The 19,523-nt window shown below is 39.7% G+C and overlaps 1 protein-coding gene across 1 annotated transcript in view; it reads left to right on the top strand.

Moving 5' to 3' along the window:
- The window catches only part of CREG2 (cellular repressor of E1A stimulated genes 2), a 46,915-nt gene extending 27,939 nt beyond the window's left edge, over positions 1–18,976 (top strand). Inside the window, exons 3-4 of the mRNA XM_004435862.3 lie at positions 10,225–10,338; positions 13,746–18,976. Coding sequence (XP_004435919.2) covers positions 10,225–10,338; positions 13,746–13,893 — 262 coding nt within the window. The 3' untranslated portion in view covers positions 13,894–18,976. The remainder of the gene's footprint in view (positions 1–10,224; positions 10,339–13,745) is intronic.
- The last annotated feature ends 547 nt before the right edge of the window (positions 18,977–19,523 follow it).

The raw sequence follows: 19,523 nt of genomic DNA, 5'->3' as shown, positions 1-19,523 counted from the left end.
AACCACCAAGCCTGATCACCCTACAGTGAAGTCTACTGGTCAAAAAGTCAGAATTTCCAATCAGCTTTGGGGTGACACATTTTAAATATGATAGCCAAAAAGAACGATTCCTTTGAGAAAGTCTCTGCCGTGCAAAACAAACAAATAAAAGGAACTCAGGGAGAATTAAAACAAGACAGAGAGAAAGAAGTAATATTTCAGGACAGAAGACAATATATTGCGGAAGAGTAGACTTTAAAATAAAAACACCCAGGGAGTGACGTCAGCATCATGGCAGAGTGAGCTTTCCCTTAGACTCTCCCCTGCAAGATACAACAAAAAGGACATTCATATAGCAACAGAGGACATTCACACAACACAAAAGACATCTGCGAGACCCACACAGCCTTACATCTGAAGGTGGAGGTTCTGGAACCCCCGGAGGAAGTGGAAGGAGGTAAGGAGAACTCCTCTCCATCCCCAACGGCAGCAACTCTGGGTCTGCACAGCTCTCAGAGAGAGACCAGGGAGGGGTGGCCCTCCATGGGAAAACTGTCACTCTCCAAGTTCTCTCACAGCCTGTGGGAAACTCCTATATGGAGGGCACTTAACTGTTACAGGCATGTCTTCATCAAGCTAGCACCCCAGGAGAGCAGATAATGAGGGAAGCAGGAGAAGCCCCCAGGATCGGGCAGGTGAAAGAAAGAGCTCTTCCCTCCACCCAGCGCTCCAGCACAGCCAGTTGGCTAGAGCGCCTACAGATTGTGGTGGGCTCAGAATACACAGCTCTTGACCCCCACCCAGTGGCAGCAGGTGGAAGCTGTGACCAGATATTATCAGCATGAGGAAGAACAAACCCACGCCCTCAAACAGTATGCAAAAATATATTAAATCTCCAGACCAGAAGGAAAATGACAAGCACCCAGATATCAATACTGAAGGCACAGAAATTTATAGCCTAAATGACAGAGAATTCAGAATAGCTATCATAAAAGAGCACAATGAATTACAAGAAGATACAGATAGACAATTCAATGAAATCAGGAACTTCACAAAAGAGATTGAAACTATAAAGAAAAACCAATCAGAAATGTTGGAGATGAAAACCACAATGGAAGAGATAAAGAAAAATCTGGACTCTTTAAAGAACAGAGCTGACAATATGGAGGAAAGAATTAGAACTATTGAGGATAGAAATGCAGAAATGCTCCAGATGGAGGAGGAGAGAGAACTAAGACTAAAAAGAAATGAAGAAATTCTCCAGGAAATATCCAACTCAATTAGGAGGTGCAACATAAGTATTATAGGTATTCCAGAGGGAGAAGAGAGGGAAAAAGGAACAGAGAGCTTGTTCAAAGAAATACTGAGAACTTCCCAAGCCTGGGGAAGGAGCTGGAAATACAAGCAAATGAAGTCAATAGATCTCCTGGATATATCAACATAAAAAGACCCTCTCCAAGGCGTATAGTAGGAAAGCTGGCAAAAGTCAATGACAAAGAAAAAATATTAAGGGCAGCAAGACAAAAAAAATGTACAAAGGAATTTCTATCAGGCTCCCAGCAGATTTCTTGGCAGAAACTTTACAGGCTAGGAGAGAGTGGAACAATATATTCAAAATTCGGAAAGACAAAAACTTTCAGCCAAGAATACTGTATCCAGCAAAAATATCCTTCAGATATGATGGAGAAATAATAACTATTCCAGATAAACAAAAGCTAAGGGAGTTCATTGCCACAAGACCCCCAGTACAAGAAATGCTCAAGAAGGCCCTCATGCCTGAAAAAAAAAAAAAGAGAAATGGGATACAGAACTTTGAGCAAAGAGAAAAATAGGTAGACAAAATCAGAAAAATTGCAGCTTTCTATTGGAATAGGTTAGCAAACACTTAATTATAACATCAAAGATTAAGGGAAGGAAAACACCAAAAATAAATATGACCTCATCATTTTCACCACAAACTCACAACGCAAGATGGAAGAAGTTGTGACAATAATAATTTAGAAGGGGAAGAGGAAAGGGATGGAATTGTCTTAGTCTAAAGAAATAAGAGGTCATCAGAAAATGAACTAGCTTATCTATGAGATTTTTTTATACAAACCTCATGGTAACCGCTATACAAATAATCAGAACAGAGACACATATGATAAATAAAGAGAAAACTAAGAAAACCATCATACAGAACTACCAAACTGAGTTGGTAGTCTGAAACACACAAGACGAGAAACAAAGGAAATGCAGGAGAACCAGAAAATGAGCAATAAAATAACAATATTAAGCCCAGATATATCAATAATCACTCTAAATGTAAATGGATTGAATTCTCCAATCAAAAGACACAGAGTGGGGGGATGGATTAAAAAACAAGATCCAACAATATGCTGCCTCCAGGAAACACATCTCAGCTCTAAAGGCAAACACAGACTCAGAATGAAAGGATGGAAGATAATACTCCGAGCTAATGGCAAACAAAAGAAAGCAAGTGTTGCCATGCTTATATCAGACAAAGTAGACTTCAAGATAAAACAGGTAATGAGAGACAAAGAGGGGCAATATATAATGGTAAAAAGGACACTCCACCAGGAAGACTTATCACTTGTAAATATATATATATGCACCCAACACAGGAGCACCAAAGTACATAAAGCAACTATTAACAAACCTAATGGGAGATATTAACTACAACACAATAATAGTATGGAGTCTTAACACCCCACTTACATCAATGGATAGATCATCCAGACAGAAGGTCAATAAGGAAATAGTGGACTTAAATGAAAAACTAGATGAGAGGGACCTAATAGATATATATAGAGCACTCCATCCAAACACAGATTGCACATTTTTCTCAAGCATGCATGGAACATTCTTAAGGATAGACCATATGTTGGCAAACAAGACGAGCCTCTATAAATTTAAGAAGATTGAAATAATAACAAGCATCTTTTCTGACCGTAATGCTATGAAACTAGAAATCAACTACAAGAAAAAAACTGGGAAAGTGATAAAGATGTGGAGACTAAACAACATGCTACTGAATAACCAATGAATCATTGAAGAAATTAAAGGAGAAATCAAAAAATACCTGGAGACAAATGAAAATGAAAATACACCATACCAACTCATATGGGATGCAGCAAAAGCAGTCCTGAGAGGGAAACTCATAGCAATACAGGCCCACCTTAACAAACAAGAATAGTCCCAAATAAGCAATCTTAAACCACACCTAACAGAATTAGAAAAAGAAGAACAAACAAAGCCCAAAGTCAGCAGAAGAAGGGAAATAATAAAAATTAGAGCAGAAATAAATGAAATTGAAACCAAAAAAAAAAAAAAAAATAGAAAGGATTAATGAAACAAAGAGCTGGTTCTTTGAGAATATAAACAAAATTGACAAACTCTTAGCCAGACTCACTAAAAAAAAAGAAAGAAGGCTCAAATAAATAAAATTAGAAATGAAAGAGGAGAAATTACAATGGATACCACAGAAATACAAAGAATTATAAGAGAATACTATGAAAAACTATATGCCAACAAATTGGACAATCTAGAAGAAATGGATAAATTCTTAAACTCATACAACCTCCCAAAAATGAACCAAGAATAGAGAATCTGAATAGACCACAACAAGCAAAGAGATTGAAACAGTAATCAAAAACTTCCCCCAAAATAAAAGTCCAGGACCAGATGGCTTCTCTGGAGAATTTTAGCAAACATTCAAAGAAGATTTAATATCCATCCTTCTCAAAATATTCCGAAAAATAGAGGAAGATGGAACACTTCCTAACACATTCTACGAGGCCAACATCACCCTGATACCAAAGCCAGACAAGGACGATACAAAGAGGGAAAATTACAGGCCAATATCACTGATGAACATAGATGCAAAAACCCTCAACAAAATATTGGCAAACCGAATACAGCAATACATTAAAAAGATCATACACCATGATCAAGTGGGATGTATACCAGGGACACAGGGATGGTTCAACATCTGCAAATCAATCAATGTGATACACCACATTAACAAAACAAGGAATAAAAACCACATGATCATCTCAATATATGCAGAGAAGGCATTTGACAAGATCCAACATCCATTTATGATAAAAACTCTCAACAAAATGGTTATAGAAGGAAAGTACTTCAACATAATAAAGGCCATATATGACAAATCCACAGCCAACATCATACTCAACAGTGGAAAACTGAAAGCCATTCCTCTGAGAAGAGGAACAAGACAAGGGTGCACACTTGCGCCACTCTTATTCAACATAGTACTGGAGGTTTTGGCCAGAGCAATTAGGCAAGAAAAAGGAATAAAAGGAATCCAAATAGGCAATGAAGAAGCAAAACTCTCACTATTTGCAGATGACATGATTTTATATATAGAAAACCCTAAAGAATCCACTGGAAAACTATTAGAAATAATCAACAACTACAGGAAAGTTGCAGGGTACAAAATCAACTTACAAAAATCAATTGCATTTCTATACTCTAATAATGAACTAACAGAAAGAGAACTCAAGAATACAATCCCGTTTACGATCGCAACAAAAAGAATAAAATACCTAGGAATAAATTTAACGAAGGAGGCGAAAGACTTATACAATGAAAATTATAAGACATTATTGAAAGAAATCAGTGATGACATAAAGAAATGGAAAGATATTCCATGCTCATGAATTGGAAGAATAGACATAGTTAAAATGTCCATACTACCTAAAGCAATCTGCAGATTCAATGCAATCCCAATCAGAATCCCTATGACATTCTTCACAGAAATAGAACAAAGAATACTAAAATTCATATGGGGCAACAAAAGACCCCGAATAGCTAAAGCAATCCTGAGAAAAAAGAACAAAGCTGAAGGCATCACAATCCCTGACTTCAAAATATAGTACAAAGCTATAATAATTAAAACAGCATGGTACTGGTACAAAAACACACAGATCAATGGAACAGAATTGAGAGCCCAGAAATAAAACCACACATCTATGGACAACTAATCTTCGACAAGGAACTAAGAACATACAATGGAGAATGGAAATTCTCATCAATAAATGGTGTGGGGCATACTGGACAGCCACATGCAAAAGAATGAAAGTAGACCATTTTCTTTCACCATACACAAAAATTAACTCAAAATGGATCAAAGACTTGAAGGTAAGACCTGAAACCATAAAACTCCTAGAAGAAAATATAGGCAGTACACTCTTTGACATCAGTCATAGAGGGATCTTTTCAAATTCTACGTCTACTCGGACAAGGGAAACAAAAGAAAAAATAAACAAGTAGGACTTCATCAGACTAAAGAGCTTCTGCAAGGAAAAGGAAAACAGGATCAAAATGAAAAGACAACCCACCAGCTGGGAGAAAATATTTGCAAATCATACATCCAACAAGGGGTTAATTTCCATAACATGTAAAGAACTCACACAACTGAACAACAAAAAAACAAACAACCCAATCAAAAAATGGGCAAAGGATATGAACAGACATTTTTCCAAGGAAGATATACAGATGGCCAATAGGCACATGAAAAGATGTTCAACATCACTAATCATCAGGGAAATGCAAATCAAAACTACACTAAGATATTACCTTACACTCGTTAGAATGGCTATATCACCAACACAAAAAACGACAAATTTTGGAGAGGTTGTGGAGAAACCAGAACCCTCATTCGCTGCTGGTGGGAATGCAAACTGGTGCGGCCTCTATGGAAAACAGTATGGAGATTCCTCAAAACATTAAAAATAGAAATACTTTATGAACCAGCTATCCTACTACTCGGTATTTATCCAAATAACCTGAAATCAACAATCCAAAGAGCTTATGCACCCCCACTGTTCACTGCAGCATTATTCATTATAGCCAAGAAGTGGAAGCAACCCAAATGTCCCTCGACTGATGACTGGATAAAGAAGATGTCATATATATATACACGATGGAATACTACTCAGCCGTAAAAAACAACAAAATCATCCTATTCACAACAACATGGATGGACCTGGAGGATATTATGTTAAGCAAAATAAACCAGACAGAGAAAGACAAACACAACATGATTTCACTCATAGGTAGAAGATAAACTAACACATGGACAGAGAGAACAGTTTGGTGGTTACCAGGGGGAAGAGGGTTGGGGAGTGGGCACAAGGAATGAAGGGACACATTTATATGGTGACTGACAAACAATAATGTACAAGTAAAATTTCACAATGTTATAAACTATTATGACATCAATAAAAAAATAAAAATAAAAACACTCAGGACAAATAAAGAGCTCTTAAAATTAAAAATATGATAGCAGAAATAAAAAACCTCAACTAAAGCATTAGAGGGTAGATTTGAAGTAATTTCCAAAAAAGTAGAATAAAAAGAAACATATGAGAGAAACAATAAGAAAATTAAAGGACTAATCTGAAAGGTCCAACAGTCAAGTAAAATAATTCCAGAAAAAGTGAATTGAGACAATGAAAGGAAAAAATTATCAAAGATGTAATCGAAGAAAAATTCCCAGAAGCAAAAGACATATGAGTCTCCAGGTTTAAAACAACCCACCAGGTACCCAAAACAATGGATTTTTTTTTTAAAAAGCCTATATCAAGGTACATTATCATGAAATTTCAGGAAATCATAGGCAAAGATTGGTTTATGAAAGTTTTCAGAGGGGCAAAGGGAAGTTCCCATACAAAAGAGCAAGGAAGAGAATTGCGTTAGACTGTTGAATAGCAACACTGGAATGGAGCAATGCCTCCAACGTTATTTGTGGAAATTATTTCAAACATAGCATTCAATACCCAGCCAAACTATCAAACATATCCTCAGGGTAAACCATATCCTCAGACATATAAAACCTCAAATAATTTTATTTCCTATCTGCTTCTTCTCAGAAAACATATATATTTTTGGCAGAATTACTATAACAAAATGAGGAAGAAAGAGAAATATGCAGGCCCCAGGAAAGACGTGATCCAACACAGGACTAAGGAAATCCCCAGATGACGGTCAAGGAAGTTTTCCAGGTTAGAGTTATGTCAGTCTTTGTCAGTATTGACAACTCTTAGACTATAGGAACAGTCTTTTCTATAAGACTAAATTCTGGGACCCCAAAACAAAATTTCAGAAAGGTCTCCTTTCACTCACCTCTGGCCCAAAGGAGTCACCTACTTGGGGGCACCATGGGCGGCTTTATGTTTTTTTTTTCTTCTTTGAATAATGGAAGTAGTACATAATCATTGTAATATTCAAAGACTATACAAATATATAAAATAAAAAGGGACTCCTTACCCTACACCTAAATCCCCACAAATCCCTTTCTCCTGAAAGAACCAGAGTTATATCCTTGGGATATATCCTTTCAGAACTTTTTCTTTTTCTTTTCTTTTCTTTTTTTTTGCTGGGAAAGATTCACTCTGAACTAACATCTGTTGCCAATCTTCCTCTCTCTCTTTTTTTCTCTCCCCAAAGCTCTAGTACATTACAACTGTATATTCTGGTTGTAAGTCCTTTTAGTTCTTCGATGTGAGCTGCCGCCACAGCATGGCTGCTGACAGACGAGTGGTGTGGTTCCACGCCCAGGAACTGAATCCGGGCCGCTGAAGGGGAGCGTGCTGGACTTTAACCGCTAGGCCATCAGGGCTGGCTCTCAGAACTTTTTCTAAGCATATATAAACACATATGCAGTTTTAGGGTTTTTTTAATGGTATCATACTGCACATATTGTTCTTCAGCTAACTATTTTTACTGATATCTTTTTTTTTAAGACTTTATTTTTTTGAGCAGTTGTAGATTTACAATAAACTGGAGAGGAGGGTACAGAGATTTTCCATATACCCCTGACCCACACACATACATAGCCTCCCCCATTATGAACATCACTCACCAGAATGGTACCTTGCTTACCAAGAATAAACCTACATTGACACATCATAATCACCCAAAGTCCACAGTTTCCCTAAGGGTTCACTCCTGGTGTCATACATTTAATATGTTTGGACAAATGTATAATGATATGTATCCACCATTACAGTATCATACAGAGTATTTTCACTGCCCTTAAAAATTCTCTTTGCTCTGCCTAATCTTCTCTCCCTGCACTGCCCACACACACTCCTGGCAACCACTGATCTTTTTATTGTCTCCATAGTTTTGCCTTTTCCAGAATGTCATATATTTGGAATCAAATATTATGTAGCCTTTTCAGATTGGCTTCTTTCACATAGTAATATGCATTTAAGTTTCCTCCATGTCTTTTCATGGCTTGATAGCTCATTTCTTTTTAGCACTGAACACTATTCCATTGTCTAGATGGACCACAGTTTATTTATCCATTCACCTACTGAAGGACATCTTGGTTGCCTCCAAGTTTTGGCAATTATGGATAAAGCTATTATAAACATCTGTGTGCAGGTTTTTGTGTGGACATAAGTTTTCAGCTCCTTTGGGTAAATATCAAGGAGCATGATTGCTGGATTGTGTGGTAAGAGTATGTTTAGTTTTGTAAGAAACTGCCAAACTGTTTTCCAAAGTGGCTGAACCGTTTTGCATTCCCACCAGCAATGAAGGAGAGTTCTTGTTCCTCCACATCCTCGCCAGCATTTGGTGTTGTCAGTGTTCTGGATTTTGGCCATGCTAATAGCTGTGTTGTGGTATCTCATTGTTTTGATTTGCCTTTCTTTGATGATATCTGATGTGGAGCGTCTTTTCATATGCTTGTTTGCCATCTGTATATCTTCTTTGATGAGGTGTCTGTTAAAGTCTTTGCCCCATTCTTTAATTGGGTTATTTTCACTTATATCTTTATCATAGACACCTTTAACCTTTAACTATATCTCATTCTTTTTAAACGTATTTCATAGTATTGATAAAACTTAATTTGTTTGTGTTCCCCCACTGCTAAGCATTTGGTTACTTCCAATTTTTGCCATCATAAACAATGCTGTAACAAATATCTTTGCACATGCTCTTTCTTTCGCATGTGCTAGTTGGGTTTTTTTTTTTTTTTTTACCCCTAAGGCGAGCTTTTGAGAAAATGTTCTAGCATGATGTTATAAAGTCCACAATTAGATAATAAGAGAGAGAATCCATAAATCTTGAGGACTCGTAGTCTCTGGGAGATGAAGTGACAGGCTGAGAGGGGCCTTACCTTCCTGCTTGAGACCAGAGGCCCTGGGGTCCGACAGGCCTGACTGCTCCTCTGTGAGCTCCATGGCCCAGGGCAAGTCACTTAACCCATCTAGGTCTCATTTTCCTTGTCTCTAAAATGAGGTTAGTAATAACACCTACCTCCTAGGGTTTTCGTGAAGATCAAACAAAATGAGGCAAGGTACAAAGGCATTTGGTACAAAAGTTAACAAATCTTATTATAGCAGTGAATGACAGAATATACACAGAAACATTTTAGAAATACCAAAAACACTGTATGAATGCAAGTGACTAGCATTATCATCGTGTTGTCCCGTCTTTGAACCACCTTCCCCAACACTTATGGAGAGAATTTGCAAAATGCACCTGCTGTGACCAAGAAGTGTTTTCTCTTGGGGCTTTAGATGAAGCCACTATCCGAACATTTGAAGAATCAGATTCTCCTGTTGATGCTTCTTCCAGAAACAGGTAGCCTCACGCGATTAGAGGTAGGGGAGAACTTAAAGTCTCCTTTCCCACACCCCCACTGCCTGGCAACTCCTATAACGAAAGCAAGTCTTAGAAGAATTCTGCCACCATGGAAACACTTATTAGCAAGCAGTCACAAATACAGTCACATTACTGTTCTGTTATTTCTAATATTCCTTATTCTAAGTAAGGAACCTCCATATTCTGATGGTGATATCTGAAAGCCTTTATCTCGGTCACTGCTGGATCCAGGGAGATGCATTGCATTAGTCCAGGAGCACCATTCATATTGTCTTTAAGCGAGTGGCGTCCCCTGAGCAACACCATTCTGGACAGTGGCTCCTGACTGGGGTCTTGCAGAGGCTAGCCCTGGCGTGTGCAGTCTTGATGAAGGTGCTTCAGGTGTTATCTACTGCCCCGAGGATGCAGACTGACATCTAACCTACACAGGCACACCTCTCACACTGGCTGTGCCAAAGGATTTTACAGTAATTACAGGCAGTGTAAGAACCCGAATGATATAACCAGCAATGTGACTGCTATTTTTAATTTTTCATGAAATCCTTAGTATTTCCGGCTGATGTCCTATCATCGTTTTAATATATGAAAAATGTTCTTCTAATGCAGAAAAAATATTGTGGACCCGGAAGATCCCCGATGTGCCCGCTTAACGCTCACTGGCCAGATGATTGCTGTGTCTCCAGAAGAAGTGGAATTTGCCAAGCAAGCCATGTTTTCAAGGTTTGTATATGTTTTAAAGTTGGTTTGCCCAGAAATATACAGTAATAAAAAGCAGAGGTCAGGGCTATGCTATTTGATGCCTCTGAGATGATGACAGTAATGGTCTGGGTGGGAACACTGCCAACCTCATGCTGGCTGTCTTGGTGGCTCAAGGTGGCAGCAGAGGCCGGGCAAATGGCTGACACCCCCTTTGAGAGCAGCTCACATTGAGGGGTTCCAGGCACTGTTCCCTGCATACTTCCAACCTTTTACAATGCCCTGCCTTGAATTGGAAATAACTGAGGCTTTGTGGTCAAGACAACGCCACAAACATTTTCCAGTGTCCACTCTAAGCAAAGCACAGTGCCGGAAGTGAAAGCAGTTTCTCAGTGTGGTCCTCTCTCCCCTACATCTGAACCACTTAGGATGCACACGTAGACACGGCTGTCTGGGCCCACCCCTGACCTGCCTACTGAATTGAATTCTCTGCAGATAAGACAATCCAAATTTTAAAAGTATGTCCCGGGAAATTCTAAAGTTTAAGAATCACTGCTGTAGGGGTCAGAGTGACTGAGAGGATAGCCCACTGTGGGGGTGTACAGGAGTGGTCTTTCAGGACTGTCAGAGTCTGTCTCCATGAGTGAGGAGGGTGTCCACACAGGGGGCAGCCTGGAGTGGAAGGTCAGAGCTGGGGCAAGGAGTGGTGCGTGTCCTTGCAGGAAAACAAGTAGATTAACACTTGTCTGAATTCGTGGAGCCAGCCCTGGTGGTCTAGTGGTTAAGATTCAGCACTCTCACCGCTGGGCCTGGGTTCATTTTCCCAGTCAGGGAACCACACCACCCATCTGTCGGTTGCCATACTGTGGCAGCTGCGTGTTGCTGTGATGCTGAAAGCTATGCCACCATCGGGCCGGCCCCGTGGCGTAGCGGTTAAGTGCGCGTGCTCCGATGCTGGTGGCCCGGGGTTCGGATCCCGGGCGCGCACCGAGGCACCACTTCTCCGTCCATCCTGAGGCCGAGTCCCACATATAGCAACTAGAAGGATGTGCAGCTATGACATACAACTATCTACTGGGGCTTTGGGGGGAAAAAATAAATAAATAAAATCTTTAAAAAAAAAAAAAAGAAAGCTATGCCGCCAGTGTTTGAAATACCAGCAAGGTCACCCATGGTGGACAGGTTTCAGCAGAGCTTCCAGGCTAAGACAGCTTAGGAAGAAGGACCTGGCCACCCACTTCTGAAAAAATTGGCCATAAAAACCCTGGGAATAGCAGTGGAGCATTGTCTGATATAGCGCAGGAAGGTGAGAGGCTGGTGCAGAAAGACCAGGCAACGTTCTGCTCTGCTGTCCACAGGACTCACTAGGAATTGACTCAACAGCACTAACAACAAAAGTTAGCGGAAGAGTGGGCCGGCCCCGTGGCTTAGCGGTTAAGTGCGCGTGCTCCTCTGCTGGCGGCCCAGGTTCGGGTCCCGGGTGCGCACCGACACACCGCTTCTCCGGCCATGCTGAGGCCGCGTCCCACATACAGCAACTAGAAGGATGTGCAACTATGACATACAACTATCTACTGGGGCTTTGGGGAAAAAAAAAGGAGGAGGATTGGCAATAGATGTTATCTCAGAGCCGGTCTTCCACAGCAAAAAAAAAAAAAAAAAAGAAGAGGATTAGCATGGATGTTAGCTCAGGGCTGATCTTCCTCACACACACACACACACACACACACACAGTTAGTGGAAGAGTAAGACAAAAGCAAGTGGTAAGTTGGTGGGGCCATTGCAACCCCACGGAGATGGGAAGATTTTACAAGGTGGGAAGGGAATCATCAAATAAGGAAACAGTAAGGAGAGGGAAAGTCTGGTTTCTCACGGCGTGGAGGAGGGTCACAAGGGGAGAAAGCTAGAATGAATCAGGAATTGGACTGTGATCGGATGGGTCAGCATGGACTCGCAGTTTTCAGTACACAGATAGAGAAGTAAACACAGGTGTGTGTGTGTGTGTGTGTGTGTGTGCGCGTGTGCGCACGCACGCGTATGCGTGCTTTATTTTCAAACTCAGCTGTCATTCTTTCGTTCCAGCCTCTCCTCTCATATGTTATGATGGACAGTGAGAAGAGGCCAAAATCTTAGGCAGACCACTGGGTTCATTAAATTCATTTCCCATTTTCTACATCGCTGACGGCAACAGTGTTGCCACACTTTCCACCACTACCTAACAAGGTCCCTTTATCACCCGCTTCCAACAGCCTGATCTTGACCTTCTTTCAAACCCTGTCTGTCTCCTCAAGGTCCTTTCAGCTTCCACTCGCCACCTGGACCCAAAGCCGGTGTCCCATGGACTAGGATTTGTTATACCTGCACCGCACTTGCAGGTGCCAAAATTTGTTCTGGTTTTAGTACAAAACTGGTTTGCTTAAAATAACAACAACCATTTTATTATCTCAGCTGCAGGAGTATTTGGAGTGCCCAGGCATCAGATGAGCAACTTACTTTCAAATGGTTTAGGAAGAAACAAAATAGTTCTTTATACTGTACTTTCAACTTCTCCGTAAGTTTATGATTATTTCAAAATAAACTATTTTTTAAAGTTATTAACCTAATATTGCATTTGCGTTGTTGCAAATGTTTTTCCCAATTTGCACTTGGTTTTTTGAATTTTGTTTACATTTTTAAATATAAATAGAATTTTTATTTTTATGGAGTTTAAAAAAAGTGCGTGACAGCACCTGCCCCTAAGGGTAATTCACGTGTTTAAGGCTACATGTGGTCCGGGAGAAGGCAAGTGAGCAAACAGCAGAAGGCGGAATGTGAGTGATGTGCCCTGTCCACTCCGGTTGGCTCTCAACCTGGGAACAGTTCGAAGCCTGCTGCAGGAATGGAAATCTTCCTATGAACAGATTTGTCCCACGAGCCCACAATTCTTTCGACATTTCATACAGAGATGCATAAAGCCTTTCTTTATGTTTCCTGATAACACTAACCACAGCTCACTGAGCACTTACTGTGGGCAGTGCTCTGTATGTGCTCGATTGCTCCCCACACAGCCATGGGACCTGAGCACCATCACTGTCATCCCACATGACAGGTAAGGAGACACGGCTTGAGAGGGCAAACGGCCCAGGAGGCATCACAGCCCATGAGCAGTTGGACTGGGATTCGAACCAAGGAACCTGACTCAAGACTTGAGCTGTTCCCCACTCTGTGGGGACAACAGTTTCCTGCCTTCCTAAGGCTGCCCAGACCCCATCCCTGGCTCCCTGGCTTCTGCCGCTGGCTGATTTGAGCAGGTCTCAGTCTAGTCGAGGCCCGGAGTCTGGAGGGTCACATGACCTGGCCAAGGATACGATACATGGAGCCTGACCTGTGCTCTGGGAGGCACACCCTGTGATCAGAACAGCTTTATAGTGACCTCTCCTTTGTTTCTGCAGACACCCAGTTATGAGGAAGTGGCCTCGGCAGTATGAATGGTTCTTTATGAAGATGAAGATAGAACATATCTGGCTTCAGAAATGGTATGGAGGAGTATCTGACATTTCAAGGGAGGAGTATTTCAAAGCAGTTCCAAGAAAGGCCTGACGGAGTAAGAAGAAAGTCCTCGGTGTTGCGTAAAATGAAAACCTTTTAAGTGATGCTGCCAGACAGCCATTGACTGCTGTCTCTTTGTCGAAGGGTTCAGAGCAGCCCTGTCACCCTTACAGCAGAACGAGAGGGGGCGACCAGGGAGCCCTGCGCTAGACCGAAGATTCAAGTGGTCGTTTGCAAATCCCCAGTTCACACAGGTACTTCACATACCTAGTCTCTGTTTACATTGTGTTCAATCCAGACTCACCCATTTGGGAATCATTGTTGGTTGTCAAAGTGACATGTTGAGATGGTTGCTGTTCCATTCTCTAAGACCAAAAAAAAAAAAAATTATGCCCGTATGTACAATGTGATTGCTTTGTATTGTGAGAGTATTTTTATTGCTTGCTGTGCCAAAGGCAATGTCTTGGTTCTAAGCTCACTGCAACCACGAAGGAACTAAATATGCATCACACAGCCACAATCTGGTGTTTAGGGTGAGGGTGCAGGACTGTTTGTCTCTGGATTACGCATCATGCTCCTGGAATGCAAATGCATTATTAAGTCACATTTGCTAGAGTGTATTGGTCATTTACGAAGCTTTTCCCACTGCAACATGAGGAAGAGTGAGGACGCAGAGTTTTGTGCCCTGTTCTGTGTAAGCAGGCCATGGTAGGACGCTGAAGAGAAGGGACGGCTTCGGCATCAAGCTCCCCAGATCCCCACCGCTAATGCTCCTGACAGAGGGTTCCCTTCTCTTAGGCATGAGGAGTGGCATCCAAAATAAGAAGCACCTCATCTGTGGTGTGTAGACAGGAGAGGGGAGAGAGTGGCCTGGGAAGGAAGCTAAGGCAACGTATAAGAGAAGGAAGGAAAGAAATCAGTAACTGAAGGCACGCTCCCTGCCCCCTTGGGCCAGGCCCTTGATGGGATCGCCTCATTTAAGCCATACAACCAATGAGATGCATGTCATCACTGTCACTCACAGCCAAGAAAACTGAGGCTCAGGGAAGCTAAGGCGACGTCCAACATCTGACTCCAGAACTCACTGCACACAATGAACAGAGTGGTACCTGCAAGATTTCTAGTTTTAAGAATGAGACAAAAGAGTTACTGAAATGCACAGGTAGTCATTGAACCAGGAGCATCAGTAAAGTGATAACTAACCTGCTTTGCTTCCTACCAAAAGAAAGAAGTCTTTGCAATTTGATTCTTACTGCAGACTTAAAATTTTCTATGAGTTATATGCAGGAGCTCCTAGTGTTTGCAAGAAAGTGCATTGTACCCGTGTACACAACTAACGCCTTCAAGGACCTACATGTACACATATCCCAGACCTCTTATGTTGAAAGCTATGAAGGATCTAGTACCCAGTTTTCTGTCTTTTTGTAATGGCTATAAACTCTCTTCAGTGGATTAGATATGTTGTATAACATAAAAACACAACACTATATATAGCAAATATACATTTTTAAAATAAATAAAAGTGTTATTAATGGTTACACTTTTGTTTAAAAAATTAAGACATGAAGAGAGTTTGAGTTGTCAAAATGTTTTTTTAAGTGCCTGTTACTAAAAGTATAGTAAGATGCACAGAATTCCTTATTTATCAAAAGCCAATTCTCAAAAGAGATTCTAACAATAGTGGTTTCTAATACGTAAGAATAAGGTAACTTCAGGGTACTTCATATTTTCAGAGTTTAAAATTATTGCTGCCCCCAATTTAGAGGTAAGAGGGGAAAACTGGAAAGACAAACCATATACTCCAGAAGTCAACCTCAATCCTTAATTCTCTGAGCATCACTGCCTCCTGGTCCTGCCTTATGGATAGTGTTCCTGTGCTCAGTTTGCTGTTATAATCACGTTCCACTTAGCTCAACAAAGGTCACTCTGCTGCTTCAAGGGGCTTTGCAGTGTGGGTGCCAATTATAAATGTTATCAGTTATTTATCCAAATTACAGGAAATGAAATCTGAACAGGTTGGATGATAAGAAGAGTGTTGAAAATGCATCTGTCTGAGAATAGTGGGCCCCATTCAGGCCAGTAAGTTTCAGCAAATCTCTGTAAATTTACATTGATTAAAATTTTAAAGGCTGTACTGGAAGTTCTAGACATGGCAATAAGGCAAGAAAGAAAGAAATGAAAGTATCCCTATTTACAGATGACATGATTGTCTACATAGAAAATTCCAAAGAATCTATTTTAAAAAAAAAAAAGAAAACTCCTAGAACTTATAAGTGCGTTCAGCAAGGTCTCAGGATACAGGATCAGCACTTGAAATTTAATCACATTTCTATATATTAACAAAGTGGAAATCAAAATTAAAAACACAATACCATTTACAGTCTCTCCAAAGAAAAGAAATATGTAGGTATAAATTTAACAAAAACACGTACAGAATCTATATGCTGAAAATTAAAAGATGCTAATGAAAGAAATCAAAGACCCACATAAATGAAGAGACATACCATTTTCATGGATTGGAAGACATAAAATAGTTAAGATGTCAATTCTCCCCAGATTCATCTATAGGTTTAACACAATTTCTATCAAAATGCTAGCAAGGTTTTTGTGGACATATTCAAGCTTATTCCAATCATTCCAAGGCAGGGCCCTTGGAACAGCTAAAACAATGTTGTAAAAGAAGAATAAATAGGAGAAATCACTCTACCCAATATAAATATTTATTGTGTAGCTACAGTAATCAAGACAGTGTGGTATTGATGGAGGCATAGACACATAGATCAATGGAGTAGCATGGAGAAGCTAGAAATAGACCCATACAAATATGCTCAATTGATTTTTTATAAAGGTACAAAAGTAATTCAATGGAGAGAGGATAGTCTTGTCAGTAAATGTGCTGCAGCAATTGGATATCCATAGGCAAATAAAAAGAACCTCAACCTAAACCTCATACTTTATACAGAAATTAATTCAAAATGGATTATAACCCTAAACATAAAATGTAAAACTATAAAACTTTTTTTTTAAAAAATAGAAAATCTTTGGGATCTAGGGCTAAGCAAAGAGTTCTTATACTTGACACCAAAAGCACAATACCATAAAAGGAAAGTTTGATAAATTAGACTTAATTAAAATTTTAAAATTTTGCTCTGCAAAAGACCATGTTAAGAGAATGAAAAGACAGGCTACATACTGGGAGAAAATATTTGCAAACCATGTATCTGACAAAGGACTGGTACCTAGAATATATGGAAAACTCTCAAAACTCAACGGTTTTTAAAAAATCCAGTTACCTATAGAAAGGAAAACATTGATTATATAGGGGGGAGAAGGGAGAAAAAAATCCAATTAGAAAATGGAGAATATGAACAAACAGTTCACTGCAAAGGATATGCAAGGGGCAAATAAGTACCTGAAAAGATACTCAACATCATTCGTTTTAGGGAACTGCAAATTAAAACCACAATGAGATACCACTATGTACCCACCACAATTGCTAAAATATAGTAACAACACCAAATGTTGGCAGGATGTAGAGCAACTGGATCAGTCGTATACAGCTGGTGGGAATGCAGAAAGGAGCAGCCACTCTGGAAAACCATTTGGCAGTTTCTTATAAAACTGTACTTGCAACTTCCATACCACTCAGCACTTGCACTCCTGGGCATTTATCCCAGAGAAATGAAAACTTATGTTCACACAAAATCTTGTCTATGAATGTTCATAGCAGCTTTATTCATAACATTCAAAAACTGTAAACAACCAGATGTCCTTTAATGGGTGGCTGGTGAAACAAATTGTCATATATCCATGCCATGGAATACTACTCAGCAATAAAAATAATTTCTGATACAAGCAACAACTTGGATGAATCTCCAGAGAGAAAAAGCCAATGCCAAAAGGATACATATTGCATAATTCCATTTATATTACATTTTGAAATACAAAATTCTAGAAATGGAGAGCAGATTAGGGGATCCCAAGGAGCAGGGTGGAGAGGGAGAGAGGTGGTTGTGATTATAAAAAGGTAACAGAAAGGATCCTAATGGTGATGGAAATGGTCCATATCTTGACCATATCAGTGTCAAAATCCAGGTTGTGATGTTGTACTATAGTTTTGCAAGACGCTACCACTGGGGGAAACTGGGCAAAAGTCACACAGGATCTCATTGTACTATTCTTACAATTGCATGTGAATCTACAATTATCTGCAATTATCTCAGCATCTACAATTATCTCAGAGTAAAAAGTTTAATATAAACAAAATTTAAGGGTTAGCTTAAATAAGGCATTTATGCTCTCTCTCGTTGGTCCCTAATGAAATGAAGAACTGAGCTATGTGCCAAAACCTAGCAGAACAGACAACAATAGTTTTCTTTTGTTAACCATTAATATACGCATTTGTGGAAGAGATACAAGATTCCTTTAAAAGTTTTCTAAACGTATTCAATTTAATATTGAATACAAATTAATAAGAATTCAACACATCTGCTGTATAGGTTTTACGTGGGACACTTAGAAGGGGAGGATATTTTCAAGTTTCTGACATAAACACGTCGAGTAAGCTACAGGAGTATGTAAGTGTCCAAGTCTGTACATAATGATTCTCCACCAATCTTTACAGCAAAGAACCATATTTCCAGTAATCTTCCTCTAAGTAGTCTGGGAAAGAATTCTTCTGTTTCTGTGAATAAGCTATATCCTGACCCCCGAGTTTTCATTATAGTGATTGTACATATCCATGATGTTGACACAGAGAGTGTAATTCGGATGTTACTAGTTTCAGTATGCCTTGTATATATTGACTTGCTATAAAAGAGTTGTTTTTTGGTTGAAGTGTGTTTCTACAATTTTTCCAGGAAGTCCATACTTCATTTTTAATAATTTAACCATCAAATACTGTTCTGAAAATAAAGCTTCCCTAGAATAATTTATTGATGCTTATTTGATTGCTATAACAGCAAGTCAATTATTATAAAATTTCAATTGTAATGAAGCTATGGTTTGTGCTTTGTAATGCGTGTGGAGTGTAAAATCTATTTTCAAAACTAGATATGTCTATTTACCCAAAGACTGTTTCATTCCTGATATGATTTCCATGCTTGATTAAATAAAATTATGATATTTATCTATAGTCCTTTCATGTAATATTGCAAATTGACATTATTAGATTTCTAAGAACATAGATGCTATTACAATAAATCTGCAGTTAAATTTCCAATAGAAAGAAAAGAATTAGCCGGGTGACTTTTGTTGATAGGATTTTTTAAGGCCCTAAGTACAGTGCACTTAATTTGCAGACATGAAAATGCTGATGTCGCCCCACTTCAGTGTTCCCACTCCCCAAAGCATTTGCCATTTTTAGCATAGTTGTTATTCCTAGAGGTCAGGGCTACGAAAAAGCTGCCTCTCACTGATAAGAAAACATGCCCAAGGGGTCACATATCGAGTGTGGCAAAAAATGACACATGCTCATGAGAGCGATCAATCCCGCAGCCTCCATAGCCCACCCACAAGCACTCCAGCTTCTCAGAGACATTCTTGTCCTCCACTTAGAGTCACCAATTGGCCATGTTACCAGGGCGGAGGGTTCCCCAGGACGTGGGACTTTCAGTGGCGAACTCAGGAAAGTCCTGGGTGAACCAAGATGAATTGGTCATCCTACCCCCACTCCACCTCAG

This window comes from Ceratotherium simum, chromosome 40 (genome assembly GCF_057802395.1).
Source record: "Ceratotherium simum simum isolate JZ-2026a chromosome 40, ASM5780239v1, whole genome shotgun sequence".
Classification (NCBI taxonomy): domain Eukaryota; kingdom Metazoa; phylum Chordata; class Mammalia; order Perissodactyla; family Rhinocerotidae; genus Ceratotherium; species Ceratotherium simum.
The sequence above is the reverse complement of the archived record's forward strand: the minus strand, read 5'-3'. Positions and strand labels throughout refer to the sequence as shown.